At 40.9% G+C, this 17,512-nt stretch overlaps 2 protein-coding genes across 3 annotated transcripts in view; one reads left to right on the top strand and one right to left on the bottom strand.

Annotated features, from left to right (window-relative positions):
• The window catches only part of RLBP1 (retinaldehyde binding protein 1), a 63,934-nt gene extending 63,004 nt beyond the window's left edge, over positions 1-930 (top strand). Inside the window, exon 9 of the mRNA XM_037833017.1 lies at positions 819-930. The gene's annotated coding sequence lies outside the window, so the exon portion shown is untranslated. The remainder of the gene's footprint in view (positions 1-818) is intronic.
• ABHD2 (abhydrolase domain containing 2, acylglycerol lipase) overlaps positions 1-17,512 on the bottom strand; it is a 105,821-nt gene that overhangs the window by 46,350 nt on the left and 41,959 nt on the right. For both annotated transcript variants that reach the window (XM_037833012.1, XM_037833011.1), the window contains 2 exons: positions 5,354-5,529; positions 2,001-2,168 (listed from right to left, as the gene is read on the bottom strand). In XM_037833012.1, coding sequence (XP_037688940.1) covers positions 2,001-2,168; positions 5,354-5,529 — 344 coding nt within the window. The remainder of the gene's footprint in view (positions 1-2,000; positions 2,169-5,353; positions 5,530-17,512) is intronic.

The following is a 17,512-nucleotide window of genomic DNA, read 5'->3' as shown; positions in this document are numbered from 1 at the left end:
GAAACCAGAACTTTGGAGCAGACGCCAGCCACGTGGCTTCCCAGCTAACAGAGGTTTTCCGGACGCCATTGGCCATCTTCCGGTGAAGGTACCCGATTGCTGATGTGTTACCTTGGATGTTTTGGGGCCTTAAGACTGTAACTCTGTAGCAAAATAAACCCCCGTTTTATAAAAGCCTATCCATCTCTGGTGTTTTGCATTCCACAGCATTAGCAAACTAAAACACATGCCTTTGCCTGAATTACTTAACCTCTCTGTGCCTCAGGTTTTCATCAGAATTTTAGTATCTGTTGCATGGGATGCTATGGAGATTAAAGGGATCAGGTCCATGTAACACACCAACACTGGGGCCAGCACACAGTAAGTGCCCTCGTCAGCATTTCTGGTCTTGCTGTTAGCACATCATGCTGTTACACAGCACCCCCAGTCTCAGTCCCGGGCCCTGTGGCCAAGCCATGCCTACCCAGCCGCTCCCTATACAGATGGAGCTTTCCATCCAAGTGCAGGATCTTATAATTATTCCCATCATTTTTGCTTGTTAAATTCTACCCATTTCAGCCTTTTGGATCTGATTCTGTCTCCCACATCCTCATTATTTCCCATGTGCCTGTGTCACCTGTAAATCTGAACATTCACCTGTATCTCCAAGGCACTGATCAACTGTTGAACAGAATGGGGTCTGTGACACGGGTGTTTTCAGGAGGTGGCTGTGAGTGCAAAGGAGGAAGCAGGCAAGGAGCACCCAGCGCTACGCTCGGCACAGAGCAGGTGCCCTGTTCATTCTCCCACCTGTTACCTTCCCCTTCTCTCCCTCACAGGAGACAACGTCCTTGCATGTTACCAACAGCAGCATAACCTGGAACAACCTTGCTGGAGGGCAGCCTGACATTACGCATCAAGAGCATTAAAAAAGGTCAATTCCTGGAAATCTACTCCCTAGAGATCATTAAAGAAAAGGAAGGAAATTCTCTGTACAAGATAGTTATAGCATCATTATTTAAAATGCTGAAACTTTTAAATTACTTAAATGTCCTACTAAGAGGAATGGTTAAATAAACTAACAGAATAATAATAGTAACGTGGTCCTTAAAGAAATGAAATATGTCATTATATTCATTTTATGCAAGTGAATATAATGTAAAGTTATTTAAATAAATCACCAGAGATATACACACTAAGATTACAGCTAAATAAAAACTGTTTACACACATAAAGGCAGGATAGGAGGGTGAGGAAATAAAAATTACAGCTCTGGTGAGATCAGAGATCCAGTTTTAGGTTGTTTCCCATTAAAACATAATTTATTTGGTCATAAACATCCCTAAAGTTTGAGTCGATATAGACACACATTTTATGTGTGTATTATTTATGTGTGCACATGCATACATAATCTGAAGGGAGAGCCCAGCAGGAACCAAGAATGAGCAGCTCAGAAGGCAAAGCCCTAACTAACATGTGGCTTCAATTAAAGTCAAAGAGCATTTGTCTAAATATGAGATTTGGTTCCTGCTCTCAAGGAACTTGAAATCCAACGAGCTGTCAATGTGCCAGATTCCCTTCCCACCAATATTCACATGCTTGATCATGGTCGCTGCCTGCCAGTCACAGAAACCTGAGGAATGAGTATGGCGACAGCAGCCTGGTGAGAGCTGTGAGCTAATGCTGCCCCACCTACCGGACTCCCAGCCCTGTTCTCACACATGGGTGCTAGGGGACCTTGGGCAAGACCTTCACCTGGGAGCTTCAGTTTTGGCCTCTTTGAGATGAAGGTGGTCACGGTGCCCATCTTGAAGGCTGAAGTGAGGCATGGCCTGACAAATGCCCAGTACGCACTGGTGGCTGTTGTAACTATGGGCCCTGCCATCTCTTCTGCCCCTGTTCACCCTCGTACATGGGGCATACGCTCTAAACTCAAAAATCAGGCAGAAGCAGAAGTGGCAGTGTATTTCGGGGAGAACCAGAAAAAGGTGGGCCGCCATGCAGCCACGCCCCATGCCTACCGTAGGTGAACATGCGCGGTGAGGTCAGTTCGATGTTGGGGAGGGCACCCAGGTGGTTCAGCACGGCGCACCGATAACCATTTTTCTGGGCATAGTCAACAAAGGTGCGGATGTACTGCTTCTCGCTGTGATTGGCGATTCCAGGGCAGATGACCATGGTGATGTCATCTACAGGGTGCAGAAAGAGACCAGATGTATCCAATAAATGATGACCCCATCAGTGGACTCAGTTACACTTCACCAGCTTAGAGAATCATTGGAGAGAAGTTAATATACATCTTTCACTCAAGTCTCTGGAAAAGAATATCTTGCTCTTCTTGCAAGAGCTGTCCGTGTCAGTGAAGGACTGGTTCTTAAAAAGTTCTAATTTGTCACTGACAGATACTTTTGGAAAATACAATAAAAATTAATTACTAGAAAAATGAAATAAAAAATATGAGTCTCAATTTTTTATTATTAGATTCAATTGCTCTGTCAAATTGCTATACAATTTTCTGTACTTATCTCATTACAGACAGCTAACAAATGATTCATGGACCAGCACTAAGCAGTAGGTCACACTTTGAGAAACACTGGTCTGCAATGTTCCAGCCTGGGATTAGTTAAGAATATCTGGCTTATTCTTGAAGAGGCAGGTGGAAAAGATACTTATTTCTCTCTTTTACTCCCAGCACTGTCTGGCATATAACTCATGCTAAATGCTAGCTGAGTGAATGAACAAATGAAATGTATGAATGAATGAATGAAAAGTAGTGTTTGCACAGACGCCTTTGACCCAGCAATTTTACTTTCAGGAATTTATCTACTTGTCCATATATAAAATAATATATATGCAGTATAGATTGCAATGGGAAAAGATTGAACACAACCTAAATGTCCAGAAGAAGGGGTCTGCTTAAAAAAACAATTGCACAACCAAATAATGAAATGTTATATAGTTCTTAAATATAATGAGACATCTTTATATATACTGATAGAGCAAGTTCTCTAAAATATATATAATGTGAAAAAAAGCAAGATACAGAAGAGGGTTATAATATGCTACCATTTGTGTGGAGGGAAAAAAATGCCCACGTTTATAAATGTATCCACTAGTTCTGATTACTGGCGGACAGTCAGATACACATGGGAGAATGCATAGGAAACCTAACAGTGGGTACCACTCGGAGGGGGTCTTGGGGAGGGTGTGTGGGGGAGAGAGACTTATACTTTCACTGTTTATCCTTCAGTACCTTTTGAATTTTCTATCATGAGTATGGGTTCCCTATTCAAAAATGTTAATACATGTTTCTCTTGAAAAGAAAAGTAGTGTTTAGTTATTAAATCTGATCAGGCATGAATTTTCCTTTCAAAATTTCAGATAAAAACAATTTTAAAATTCTTAATGTTGATAAGGATATGTGAATTAGTATGCAATTTTGCAATGTGCATAAAAAATTTTAAAACATTTCTAAATGTTGACCCAGTAATTCCAATTCTTGGACTTTTGCCTAGAAGTTTATGATTGAGGATGCAAACCATAGAATTATTTAAAGTGATAAAATTGTAAACAAGCTAAATGCCCAACAATAGTTAAATTATGGTATGACCACATCATAGAATATTAAACAATCATCACAATTATGCTTTTGAAGACTTTTAGACTTTTAATGACATGGGAAAATATTTCCAATATAAGGACCATAATTCAAATTTTGGAAAAACAATGCATAGAACTGGAAGTGGAACAGAATGTTAGAAATGGTCTATTGGGTGGTGGGGTTACGGATGATTCTTATTTTCTTCTTTAAACGTTTGTGCACTTTCCAAATTTTAAAAAATGTGTACTTATTCTTTCGTAGTCAGAAAAAAATATATACAAGGGAAAAAGGGCTGCTTTTCTCAGAGCATTTCTTGGGTACAAATACTGACTTCCCCAGAAGTACCTTTATCAATTCTTTCTGGGGATGAAGTGATAGAAAGACCTGAACAAGTACAGCAGAGAATCAAGTCTGCCCTTTTCCAATTTCCCACCTTGGTCCTATTTCAGAGAAGAGCCGGTGGTCAAACTAAATTGTGTGCCTTAATGGTAGAAGAAGTAAAAGCATTAGAGACAAGAGAAAAAAATATTTAACTGGGTATGCTAAAGATATAAATATTTGAAAGACCAGCTACAAGATTTATAAACACATGAACTTCCAACCAATTCATTTATTCATTCCTTCTAGTACTGTTTATTGGGAGCCCACTGTTCCGGACACTGGGAGTCTTGCATTCCAGGAGATGGATAATAACCACACAAATAAGTTTAGAGAGTGATAAGGACCATGAAGTAATAAAGTAGGATGACATGACGGATTTACTGGGAAGGAAACACTAGCTAGGGGTATCGGGGAAGGTCCCTTTGAGGAGGTGACATCTGAGCTGAGACCTGAGGGCTGACAAGGAGGCAGCCACACAGAGGTCTAGCGAAGGGCATTCCAGGCAGGAGGAATGTAAATTAAACCTTCATCTCTAGCTACTCAGCATTTCTAGTTGCTTTAAATATGAAGACTTATAATATATTTACTGGAATTTACCCTCAAATATTTACTGACCTCCTATAAAAAACTAGGTACCTTTGAATACTATAGAACTCAAAAGACATGTCTCCTCCGGTAGGAGTGACATTCAAAAGAATGCTGGCATCTAATGCCACTTCCTCCAAGGTCCTCATCACCAAGCATCTTATAATGAGCATTTAGTGCGCAAGCTGGACAGAGCAAGGCTAAATGCCCGCAGCAGTGAAAACTGGAGTAGGTGTTTCTCAGAAACAGATGTCCCAGACCCCTGCATGATAAAATATGATCTTAAAGAGTCTTTTTGTCCATGACAACTTAAGCGGAGGGCACCTGAGAGCCCTTGTTATCCACTGTTAGCCAAAAACAAAACCAACCTACACTGCGTCGCTAAGCTTCAATTTCCTCAGTAAAATGGGGTCGATAATAGCATCTACTTCACAGGGTTGTTGTGAGGATTGAATGAGATAATAGTATATACAAAGCACTTAGAAGAGGTTTGGCCTCTGTTGCTGTCATCAACCCACAGGCCTGGTCCTGGGTGGGCTGGACTCCACCTTTGGCCCCTTACACCAAGCTTCTGTATTTCACAAGAGGATTGGAAAAAACTGCATGCACCAATGCTGTCTGAATTGCTTTACACCGTGCCTTGTAAGCACATGTTGGAGCTGATCCCTGCAGGTTGCTCCTTAGTGATGTAGTTCAGCAGACTTCCTAAGAAATGGTACAGAGCTGGTGGCACGAGCATTTCCTTTGCTCCCTCATTAACTAGTCCTTCTGGGTGATGGTTCAAACATCCAACTTAAACTAGCTCACCTCCAACACAGTGCTCAGCCAAGGGCTCGAAGAGGTCGAAGGTGGAGGTGGCTCCATCGGACATGGTGATGAACTTCCGGTGTCCATACGGGTGTGGCGACCTCACTCTCCCCATCTTCCCATACAGGGCTGTTTGGATATGTCCACTTTTCCCCCAGATCAGTGGTGGAATGTATCTGAGAAAGAAAGGGAAGAAAGAGAGGTCAATTTTCTCCACGTTCCTTGAATGATGCTCTGAAAAGCTTTTGAGCAGAAGATGTCTTCCAACCTATTTAAGTTTTTTCTTGACAAATTCTGTACACTCAGTATAAATATGAGAATTTTTTTTTTTACCTTCCATCCATGACATGATTTACCACTTTCCTCCATATATTAATGCAGCTTGCATCAGATTAGCTTTAGAAATTAACAGGCTTATATACAGAGGGTTTCAAACTTAGGGTGTTAAGTAATTCAACATGGGTTATTTACATAATAAAGCAATGAACACATCTTACTTGACAGGGTTGGCCTCATTATCTAAAGAGCTGAGGTATAAAAAATAGCTAGCACAATGCCTACGCTAACTAAATGTTCAAGACAGGCCACAGCTGCAATGGTTACCCCATTAACCCAAATCCTGCCACTCACAGTTACCCTGGAGAAGGGCCCCAAACTTCTCAGAGTGCCTCATGGATGTTTCCCTTGTCTGCCCCAGAGAATGTGCTCAAAGGGCAGAGCAGTGTAAATATTTGCTGGCTTAATGAAGGATGAAGGCTTGTGAGCCCAAGCCAGGCACGATGCTTCCATAACAACTGCCCTTTGTGAAAACACGGAGTGACTCCGGCCCATGGTAGGAAATGCAAAAATCACATACTAGTTAATGACTGTGAAAACAAGGTGCTTCAAGTGACAATTAACAAATCATTCTAGTTCACAACCATGGTACAAGATGGTCCCATTTACTGAGGCTGCTATTGGTTTCTCTGCAGTGGCTTTTGACGCAAGTTTGATGGTGGGCCAGGGCCTGCGTCCTAAATAAACTACACATATAATATAAAACTGGTAATGGTATCAGTCTTTTATCTCTGTATTATACCGCAGTGATGAGTGTTTTATAAATAGTCTACCTTAAACTATTTGCCAAGTCATGCCTATCATTTCTTTCAAAACCAGCTGATCCCAGAAGCCCTTCTTAAATTAAACCAAATTTACACTTTTCTTCTTCTCTTTGTTGTTTTTAAAAAGTGCATCAAATCTATACAACTTTAGGAGAAGTGAAGCTATCACCTTCAGTAAGGCAGTTTCCAGGCAAGCTTGTTCTTTTATGGGGTGGGAGGAGAAGAAAGAGTATTTTAAGAGCTAAACGACTTGAAGTCACTTGCAAAGCACCATGGGTACAAATATCAGTGCAGATGAGTGCCATTTACAGGAGATGAGTGGATTATAACTAACAAAAAGCAGACTTGTGACATAAAAATAATGCCAATTGGCCAATCGGGTACCATACAAGATAGAAATATAGAAATTATAAAGGAAGTTGGACAATAAACTGTGCATGGGGGGGAGGTGAGTGACACAAGAAACCAAACTCTTGATCGCTTCTGGAGGAAAGTTTGAAAAAAATTTTGTTCATAATAGAAATTAAAAATAGAAATATGCTGAGGTTAGAAGAATGGATAGATTTCATATGACTATCTTCTGATCTTGTTTAGAATACGTACAATCTTGGCAAATGTGATAAAAGATGAATAAGTTTTCCTTTTGGCTATTCAGAGATTTCCCATATAACGATGATGTGTATGATCATCCCAATGCCACGCTCCTGGTTCAAGGTCATGGCATCTCCTCTAAATCTTGGCAATAGCCATCTTCACCAGCCAAGAGACCTCCTGGCCTCTAGTCTGGCTCCCACCTACTCCATCATCCACGCTGCCAGTGGAGGGATAATTCAAACACAGAGACAGGCCCATGGCCCTCCACTGCATGCCCTAGCTTGGCCTAGGAGGTCTGCCACACCCTGAGGACCGCTTATCTCTTTCTGTCTAAGTTCCAATAAGCCTGAACCATTGGCCCCGACTCCACCCCAAGGAGACACACCTTGGGCTGAGCTATTTTTATTTGAAATGCCTTTGTTCAAGCTATTTCCTCTGTCTGGAATGCTTTCCTTCTCTCCTTTCACACCCATTTTTTTTCTCCTGGCTAGCTACTACTTGTCCTTCAAGACTGACTTCTAATTGGTTGCCGGGGGAGTTACCTCTTGTCTGAGCACCCTGGCATAGCATCCTGTGCAGCATTCCAACCCAGCACCCATGCAGCCTGATTAATTTAAATGGCCTTTATACCCGCCCCAACTGTAGAAGCCAGGGCTCATTCACCTTTGTGTCTACCCCTGGGCACAAGCACATATTCAGCACTTAGGGAAGACGTGCTGAAATGAACAGAATACAGGCCCACTTAGTAAATCTAAACAGACAAATATATCTTTTTTTAGCTTTTTATTTTGCAATACTTTCAAACTCACAAGACAGTTACAAAAATAACACAAACTCCATGCAGAGAACTCCCTACCCTCCCTCCCAGATACCCAGATACACTAGTTTTAACAGTTTGTCACATTTGCTGTATCATTCTATCTATATCTACATTTATCTCAAATATATATTTTAAAATATACAAAATGTAAAATATAAAAAAGTATATTAAAAAATAATGCACCTCACAATAATGTGAATTTGGCTGTAAAATGATTGGTGTTTGACTTCTATCTTTCCAGCCCACCTAATCCCATGCTCAAACTGGGGTGGGATAAAACTCTGAAGGTATGTGTGTGTGGTGTGTGTGTGTGTGTGTGTGTGTGTGTGTGTGTTAGGAAGGGACTGCCTCAGCATCACTAGGGACGCTCAGTCCAGTGTAAGGTCAGTTGTGTACAGTGAGTTACAGAATCTCTAATTTTATGATAATACCACCTACTGATAAAGCACTGTTTTTAATTAACTTCACACTAACAAAACACCAGGGTTTGCAAAATTTAATTTTTCTACTCTACTTCCTGCACAGTGGTGGGGTTTTACTAGTTGTTTTTGTTTGTTTATATAACTTATCCACAGACAACAGGAAAGAAATTTAAAAACAGAAGCCAGAATAAGTGCCCAGCCACATGGTCTAAGTCAGGGAGGAAATGCGAAACAAAAGAATAGAATCTTTTGAAATTTATATAAAACATAAACACTCAAGAGATGCTGCTAACACGGAACATGGATGCTTTGCTCTGACTACCTGTGTGGTAGTCTGTCTCAAAATACAGCTGCCAATAATTCCACCTATTCCTTTCCCTACGAGTCATTCTTCCCATGAATCTAGGCTGGCCTGTGACTTGCTTGGGCCAAGAGAATGTGGTGGAACAGTGCTGGGCCACGTCTGGGCCTACCCCCTAAGGGGCCGGGGAACTTCTCCTTTCACCTCCTTAGAAGCCTGGCACCAGGCTGAGGAGCAGCCCCGCCTAGACTACCCACTGATGAGGGGCCTACAGGATGAGAAAGGAAACTGAGGGCTATGTGCATTTTTGCAGTTTGTAGGAACTGCCAAGTTGCCTTCTAATAAAGATGGACCAATTTACATTCCCACCAATAACGTCCCCGTTGCCTCACCCATATCAACAATTGGTCTTTCACAGTTTGGCCAGTCTGATGCGTGGAAAAAAAAAAACCCAAAACAAAAAAAAAATCTCGTTATAATTTGTATTTTCCTAAGGTTGATCCAATCTATGGTAAAAAAATAAAAAGTTTGTTTTTTGAATACGCATTTTTCTGATTTGTGTTTATCAATCATTTATGATTGTGTCTTCTGTGAATGTCAGTTCATAACTTTAGTCAATTTTTCTATTATATTGTTTGGCTTTCTTCTACTTATTTGTAGGTATTACTTAATTTCTTATTTAATTTATATGCTGTTTTTCTCCCAGTCTACAGCATATTTTAATTTTATCTTTTGTCTTACCTAATTTTCATATTTTTTGGTTAAATTTGTTAGTCTTTTACTTTGAAAGCTTTTGTGTTTTGCATTTTGTTTTCAAAAGAGCTATTCTAACATCCAATTATAAAAATATCTCCAATATTTCCTTTTACTACTACTATAGTCTAAAAAATGTATTATACTTCATTTTGTTAAATGATGGGCAATAAAGTTCTAATTCATTTTGTTTCCCTAACAGGTTAGCTAATTGTCCTTATGCCATTTTTAAATGGTACATTAATTTTCTACTGATTTCAATTGTTGTCTTTTATATAATCCAAGTTCCCAATTAAATATTTGGGTTTGTTTCTACATCTCTATTCTGGTTCAGATCGATTTATCTGTTCCTCTGCCAATGTGACACTGCTTAATTACTATAGCTTTAAGGAATATTTTGAGATTCAATAGTGCAGGCCCTCTATTCTATTTCAAAATTTCTTGGCAGTTTTTGGGCACTTTACTTTCCAGATGAATTATAGAATTAGCTTGTTTCATGAAAGGGATTTTTGACTGGACACACAACAAACATATATTAATTGGGGAAGAACTACATCTTCAAAATATTGATTTATCCTATTCAATAACATGGTATATCTCTCCATTATTTAGGTATTTATGTCCTATAGAAACATTTTATAGCTTTCTTCATGTCTTAAAGAATACTCAGTTTTTAGTACACTAATTTGCATGTGTTTCTCTCTATATATTTTAGCTATTCTTAGGGTTGAAGCATCTTGGCATGTTCTATTCCTAATTTCCTGAAAGCAGGGACAATGTCTTCCACTTCTTAAGTAATCCATATGGTGTTCTGTCCATTGTTCTGTCCATTGTTATGCTGTGGTCAGTGGTTAATAATGACTATTAACTAAGAAATAAGTTAGACCACAACAAAATATAGAAGCCAGCCTGTCCTTCACTTCTGAATCTATTTGTAGTCAACATCTGGCTTTGCTAACAGAATTGCCCAATTGGAAAGACCTCAAGAGAAAATCTAGACACCCCCCTACCCACACACATACACACACATACACACACTCTCTTTAGGCAAATGGATTTCACATCAGCAAGGAAAGATGGCTGCTGGTCTCTATAAAAGAGAGTTGGGGAAAAAGAGAGAGAGAGATCATTAATGCTCATCTTTGCTCTAAATCAGTAGGTGACTAATTTCTTCTTATGGGACCCCAAATCCCTTGGCTGTAGATCAAATCACTTTATGGTCACTGAACCCAGACTTAGCTGTTATTCCATTGATTCTCTCTGGGGTGTCTGAGCCTGGCACACAGTAGGTGTTTAGGATATACTGTCTGAGATGAAGCCCTGATCCCTACGCCCCACCCCCTGCAAATCCTTCCTAACCAGTGGACCAGTGGCACGTCGGCAGCTACTCCTTGGCATTTAAAATTTGAACCAGACAGGGTGTTATGGTTAAAGCAGCAAAACCTAACTCTTATGTAAAGAAGGGAATCATATTAGAGGAATACTGGGGTGCTCCCCAAATGGACAAATGGTTGGAGAACCAGGCTTGAAAAGAGGGCAGGATCCAGGAAAGCATACAGAGGGCTGCTCTAGGGATGTGCTCTTTGCACAAGAGGCAATGCCCCAGGAGTAGGGGCCACAGCCAGGGCTGTGTCTGTCCCGTGGTTGCCCCATGGCAGTGAGAGAGGATTTCTTCAATTTCAGAGTGGGTGGGCAGGGCACCTTGATTTCTTCCCTGCATGTAAGAAGAACTTTCCCAAAAGGAAAGATGTGTGCTCTTAAAAAGGAAGAATGGATGCTAGGCAGCCAAAGGGTGATGAATGTCCCCCACAAGGCTTTGTGCTGGACTTGTCTTTCATTCAAGAGACTTCTTCAGTGCCATTGAAACCCCATAGACCACATCAAATCATCCTGTTTCCATCCAGTTCTTCTGAAGTTTCCTCTTTCTCTCAATCCCTGTCCCCAACCCTGGTCCCAACTCTTAGGTTTTCACATATTTCTCAAATGTATTTGCTTGCCTCATAAGCATGTGCTTCATCTATGACACAACGTACATCAGAAACAGGCAATGTACTTGCTCAAGTATTTTTTCCCTCACACACCCATCTTTCTAAAAAGCAAATCTGATCACACAAAAGGGTTTGCATTATTTTCTTTAAAGGAGACATCTGGAAAAGCAGTTTTTAAATCTCCTTGGTCAATGATCTTTAGGAAAATAACACATCTTGAGCCCATCACTTTGCTCCCACCATTTTGACCAAGCCATTTCCTTATACTCCTTCATCTCTATCTCTAATATTAATCAGAATTTTTAAATGAATTAGCTGATAAACAAATACATATTATCAATCTCATTCATTTCACATGGCTGTCACTGGTAGAAAGATGCAACTCAAAATAAAATTGGCAACAGTTAAAACTGTGTGTGGTATAATTTAGTATTGCCAAAAACTGACAGAAGAATCCAGTCTTCATAAAAACATTTAGATCTGCAAAATTTGACTTAGAGAATTAGACTTGGAGGAATAATAGCCACAAGAGAACGAGGTATAGCAGAAGCTATGGTCAGTAATACATGTATATGATTAAAAAAAAAAAAACCAACAACTGATCATTGAATCCAAGCTTTGTAGTAAAATATAAATGGAAAATGAACCTGATGAAGATAAAATTTAACTATTGAATAAAGAAATTCATCATGGAATCAAATTAGCTCAACAGTTAGTTCCAGAAAATATTTTCACAAAGAAAATTCTTTAATATTAGAATAACTCTGATGAAAACATTTGTATTCAAAATGTCCTTGGGTTCAAACTCTCCTGAACCTTTGCGTCATGGGGTGCTGGTGGTTAGAACACCAGCTCACACCCTATTCATCTTTTTTTTTTTTTAAGCTGACAATATTTACTCAGCACTTATGTGCCAGGTACTGTTCTAAACTAATTACGTGTTAATGTAATGTCTAAACTAATTACATCTCTTTTTAACCTTTCAACTACCCTTCTAGGTAGTTTTGTTTTGTTTTGTTACCTTTTTTAAAATGCAATTTTGAAATATATTCACACACCATAGAAACCATCTGAAGTATACAATCTCTGGCTCACAGTATCACCACATAGTTGTACAGACATCCCCCCCATATCAAATTTAGAACACTGTTATTACTCCAGAAAATAAAAATAAAAAATAAAACCCTAATCCTCCCATACTCCTTATCCCTCCCTATTTCTGACCCATAGCATTGCTGTGTACATTTGTTACTGTTGATGAAAGAGTTTTAAAATATTACTGTTAACTATAGTCCATAGTTTGCAATAGGTACATTTTTCCCATATACCTCTCTATTATTAACTCATTGTAATAGTGCCATACATTTGCTGTAGTTCATGAAATAACTTTTTTCTATTCAGTCACTGTCCACCACAAGATTCACTGTGTTATACATTCCCATGTTTGAGCCTTCAGCTTCCCTTCTGGTCACACCCTATCCTTGCATGCTTCTTCCTCCCAGTCCAGCCTGAGACAAGAGACTCAGGACTAGCAGAGGAGAAGAGATAAGGTAAAAAAAATAAAGAACTCGAAGGGCAAGATTCCAGATTATCTCAGGAGCTGCGGAGGGGAGAGGCCAGGCAGGCCACTTGCTGAGGAACTCCTTGGAAGGTAACTGAATAGTTTTGCTTCTCTTCTCTAACAAGGAAATAACAAGTTCATGATTTCACAGAGGAAAAAAGGCATTGGAGGGGACAACCACCATGCTCTAATTCTCCGGAAAAGATGAGATAAATACTAAGGTGAAGGCCGCTGGAATCTTATTTTGGCTAAGAAATGTCACCTGGAGGGAAACCTGGGGTGAAACTTGGGGTCTTTCCTCTAGTGACTTCAAGACACATTAAGGCTGTTCCCCCAAGTCCTACAACAAAGGTTTAGGGGTGTTTGAGGTACTATTCATGGCTCTAGCATCATGAGTTTATTTAACTTTTTCTTTGAAAACAGAGCATGATAAATAAACCACCAGTTTATCGACAGCACTTCACAGTTTCTCTAAGTCCTTCTGGTAGATGATCTCATATGTCTTCCATAACAATTTTGCAAAACAGGCAGATAGATGCCCATTTTACAACGATGACCTAAGGCCCAGAGAATTAATGGATTGGCCATGGTCAAAAAGCTAATTAATGACAGAATTATGACTTCAACTGAGGCTGCCTTGATGATTCCGTCCAATGCTTATTTGGATTATCAGCTAGACATCACGAGGACAAACAGATGTTTTCATTCCAGACTCCTATGACTCCATTCATCATCCTTTTAAAATGTTAGTTATCTAGAACTGATGTAAATGAGGCTTAACATATCTTAAACAGTCAATGCCAGCCTCTAGTTTAAAAAATATATCAAATTAGCACATGCATATATTCTGGTGTTGGCCATTTTCAAGGCTATCGCCACCCAGGTGCTTTTCAGCAACATGAGAGCCCTGGTGGTTATTTCTAATACAGATCTGCTTGGTGAGGACCCAGTGAATGAGGGCTTCCATGCCAGAAGCTGGCAATAGACAGGAGAAAGGTCAAACATCTAGACCAAGTTCTGGAGCTCGGGCAAGTTCAAGGGAGCAGTGCTGCAAAAGTCACAGCAACATAGAATCACTTGGAGTGAGCCTCTTTTCTCATTTTTTTTTTTTTTCTCTTCTCCTCAGGCTCATTCTGTTTTTCAGTAAGGTGGGGTCATGCCTCATCACCTATGCGTGGTTCTCAAGCAAAGGGATGAAATCAGCTACAGTCAAATTGTCCTGAGCATCTCCAGGAAGGAACATACTGTCTCTTGGTAAGTGGAGCCAGGCAGTTCCCCTCCAGGCCTGGGGAACTTCAGCCAAGCACCAGATAACACTGGTGTCTTGAGATCAGGGGTTGGGTTGTAAACAAACAAACAAACAAACAAAACTCAAAAAAATCCACATCTTTAAATGTGGGGCTGCGACAAGATGCTCCCTAAGATGCAACTCCACTGCAACCAGAAAGAATATCAGAGTAATTGTTAAGTAGCGTAATGTTAATAAAAGCAGTAAGGAATTCATTTTCAATTTACCTCCTGCCTAACTCCAAAGGCAACCCAATAAAGAAGGATCTATTTGCCCAGAATGATCTATTTGCAGGATTCCATCAGGCATCCATAGCCACCTCAGGTATTCGCCTGGAACTCACTCTCAGTTTTTAAAAGACCATCTAACAAAATGAGAGGCATCTTCTCAAGGTTTGTGACTTTAAAGTATAGCATGGCAGCTCCTTCATTATGGCTTGAGCAGAGGCATTTGTGAACAGAGCCCTTGACCAGAAGTCTCACCAGTCCACGGCTCTGGCTTTTTCCTAACGCACGGTCTGTTTTAGCATTCTGTCCCTTGGGTTTACCTCTCTGTCCCCAAAACCGACACCTGAAGAGATGCTTCAGTGACTGGGGCAAAAAGCAGAGGTGTTTGTCCTCCAAAGAGGACTGCTTCCAGCTTCTCTCTGTGGCTGATAAGGTCCTTGCCTGGCTATGTGTGGAGGTCACTGGTGTCGGGTCTTTTAGGAGAAATGGGCACAGGATGTTTCCTCAGTTTCCAGAGAGAATGCTAATCTTAACAGGCCCTTGCACTCTGCCCAAAGCACACTCTCAGGTCAAGAAAGACAACTTTTCAGTTTCAGGAAAAATATTTGTCCATGGAGAGGAAAGGTGAGCTTAAATGTGACTGAGAGGTTTGCTTGGAAAGTGATGACGTGGACCTGGAATGCCTAATGGGGTGTGTGCAGCTGGTGCCTGGGACCAAAGCAGAGACATTATCAGCCCTGAGCCTGCCTCTGCCTATCCTATATTTTCTTTTGGTTTGTATCTATTGAGTCAATAAAACTCAGCAAACATGGGTGCTGCAGGTCACACAGAGATTACAGCAAATACATACATTTGCTGCCCTTGCAGGGTTCACAATGTGGAGTGCGAACTGAGAGACGAGAAATCCACAGACGACTACTGTCATAGAGAGGAGCCATGGGCAGGGGAGCCGGAAAAGCAGGATGGGGCAATATCACAGGTTGGAATGAAAATAACCCAGCTCCCTGACAGAGTGAGGGACGTTTCTAACATCCAATCTCGGAGTCAGGGCTGGGTTAGTCACTTCTCAACAACCCTGAGCGATGGTGTCAGCTCCATTTTACAGATGAGAAAAATGGAGTCTAGACTTGCCTGGTGTTACAAAGCCAGGATTAGAAGGTGGGTCTCTGACTTTAGTCCAGGGCTTTACTTACTATGCTGCATCTAAAGACTCATCAACTCCCCACACTCTATGTTAAAATAAGAAACATTTTTGTGCCTGCTTTTTCCTGTCTAATCAATCGTAAAAAGGTTACTTTCCACAGGTAGTTATATTAAGTCGTGTTTCCCCAAATCAATAACAGAATTTGTTGGAACCTGTCTACAGTATTTTTCATGTACATTAAACAAAACAAAATAAAAAACCATCTGATTTTACATGTTTTTCACAACTGTAATCAACCTCTTAATATCAGTGAAGTCTTTTTTCTGCAGGAGATATATCTATAAGGTAATTAATTTGAATATTCACATTTGATTATTTCTAAGAAGGGACCAGAATGTTAATGAAATCATGCTGAGTATCTCCCCAATATAATGAGACCCAGGAGAGTGATGATAAGGAGAGCAAGGGAGGATGAAGGCACTTCCAGAAAGGCGAGAGGTGTCTGATTTGGGGAAGCATTTTTATTCTATGTTCATGGGTGAGAACAAACCCACCAGGACAAGCCTCAGTTGGAGAGAAACACTGGGAGTAGAGCTTTGTGGCAGCTCCAAGAGTCAGAAAACTGAGCTCCGGGCTTGTCTTGTGTGCATGAGCGTGTGTAAAAGAGAGAGTGGGCAGGGGAGAGAATGTACGTGTGGGCCTGGGCCTGTGTGCACACCGGGAGGTGAGGAAGCAGGGAAGGGGCAGAACTCCTTAGAGTTCATGGGAGCATTCTATAGCTACTAATCCTGGATCCCCAACATCCTCTGTCAGAGCCTCTCCTCCACACGCTTTGAACCCAGGACTCCTGCTGGTCCTGTGCAGCCCCCTCTGCTCCCTTTTGGTTTCTCTGCAACATCCCCCCACCCCATCCCCAGCTCCCTCCTTCCCTGGCTGACCCAAAGCAGGGGGTTAGTGAGCCCACCCCACTGGGCCTCACCCTCCTCAGCTCTGAGGCAGCCCACCTGGGAGCCCCTGCTTTTCAGGAAGCCCGGATTTGGAGTAGACCCCTGCACAACCAATCACACCAGTCCTGCTGGGGAACAAGGCTAAGGTTGACATCATTAGATTTGGAGCTCTGATCTCAAAACGGCAAGTGGCACATTCAACTTCCCAAACATTCATTAATAGGCTCATCGGAAATACGGTTTGAACAAGCATTTTCTCCCCACTGGAGCCAAACACTTCTTCACAGCTGTTGCACATTACATTTTCACTGTTGTTGCTGGGTGTTCTATTCCTGAATTGCAGGATTATGCACAGGAAAATTCCAATGCAGAGACTGTTATTTTTCTGCCTGAAATGACTAAAATTGGCCTGAGGAGACAAAAGAGAGATCGTCTTCTGCTCCTGCAACTGGTTTCTAAATACAGGACAGAGGCCACCAGGCAGAGCTGACACATCTGTGACCCATTGCGTGCACTGTGCAAATTACACAACGTGAATGCTAAAAAGAACAGCTTCATGATTTGCAATAAAGCTACTTTTTTTTTTAAAAGCAGTTTTATTGAGATAAATTCACATACCATACAATCCATCTAAAGGGCACAAGGTCTTCTGGTAAATACAGAGTTGTGCCTTGATCACCACAATCAATTCTAGAACATTTTCACCCTCAAGGGGGTTCACTATGTCATACAATCCCATGTTTCATCCTCTGTCTTTCCTTCTAGTGACATACAGAAACCACACTTTTTGCTCTAAAGAAAAATAAATTCAATTGTAAACTACAAAGGAAAACCAGTTTTAAAAAACCCTCAGAATCATATTCACACACAAAATGTGTCTGATGTCATTACTTGGTGTTCCACAAATATCGTCTAGGGCCGGTCACACCACTCCATACACAGACTGAAGCACAGTTCTCTCTCCTCAAAATATTATCCATTATATATCATAGTATCGACCTGGTTTGGGCACTA

This window comes from Choloepus didactylus, chromosome 4 (genome assembly GCF_015220235.1).
Source record: "Choloepus didactylus isolate mChoDid1 chromosome 4, mChoDid1.pri, whole genome shotgun sequence".
NCBI lineage: Eukaryota > Metazoa > Chordata > Mammalia > Pilosa > Megalonychidae > Choloepus > Choloepus didactylus.
The sequence above is the reverse complement of the archived record's forward strand: the minus strand, read 5'-3'. Positions and strand labels throughout refer to the sequence as shown.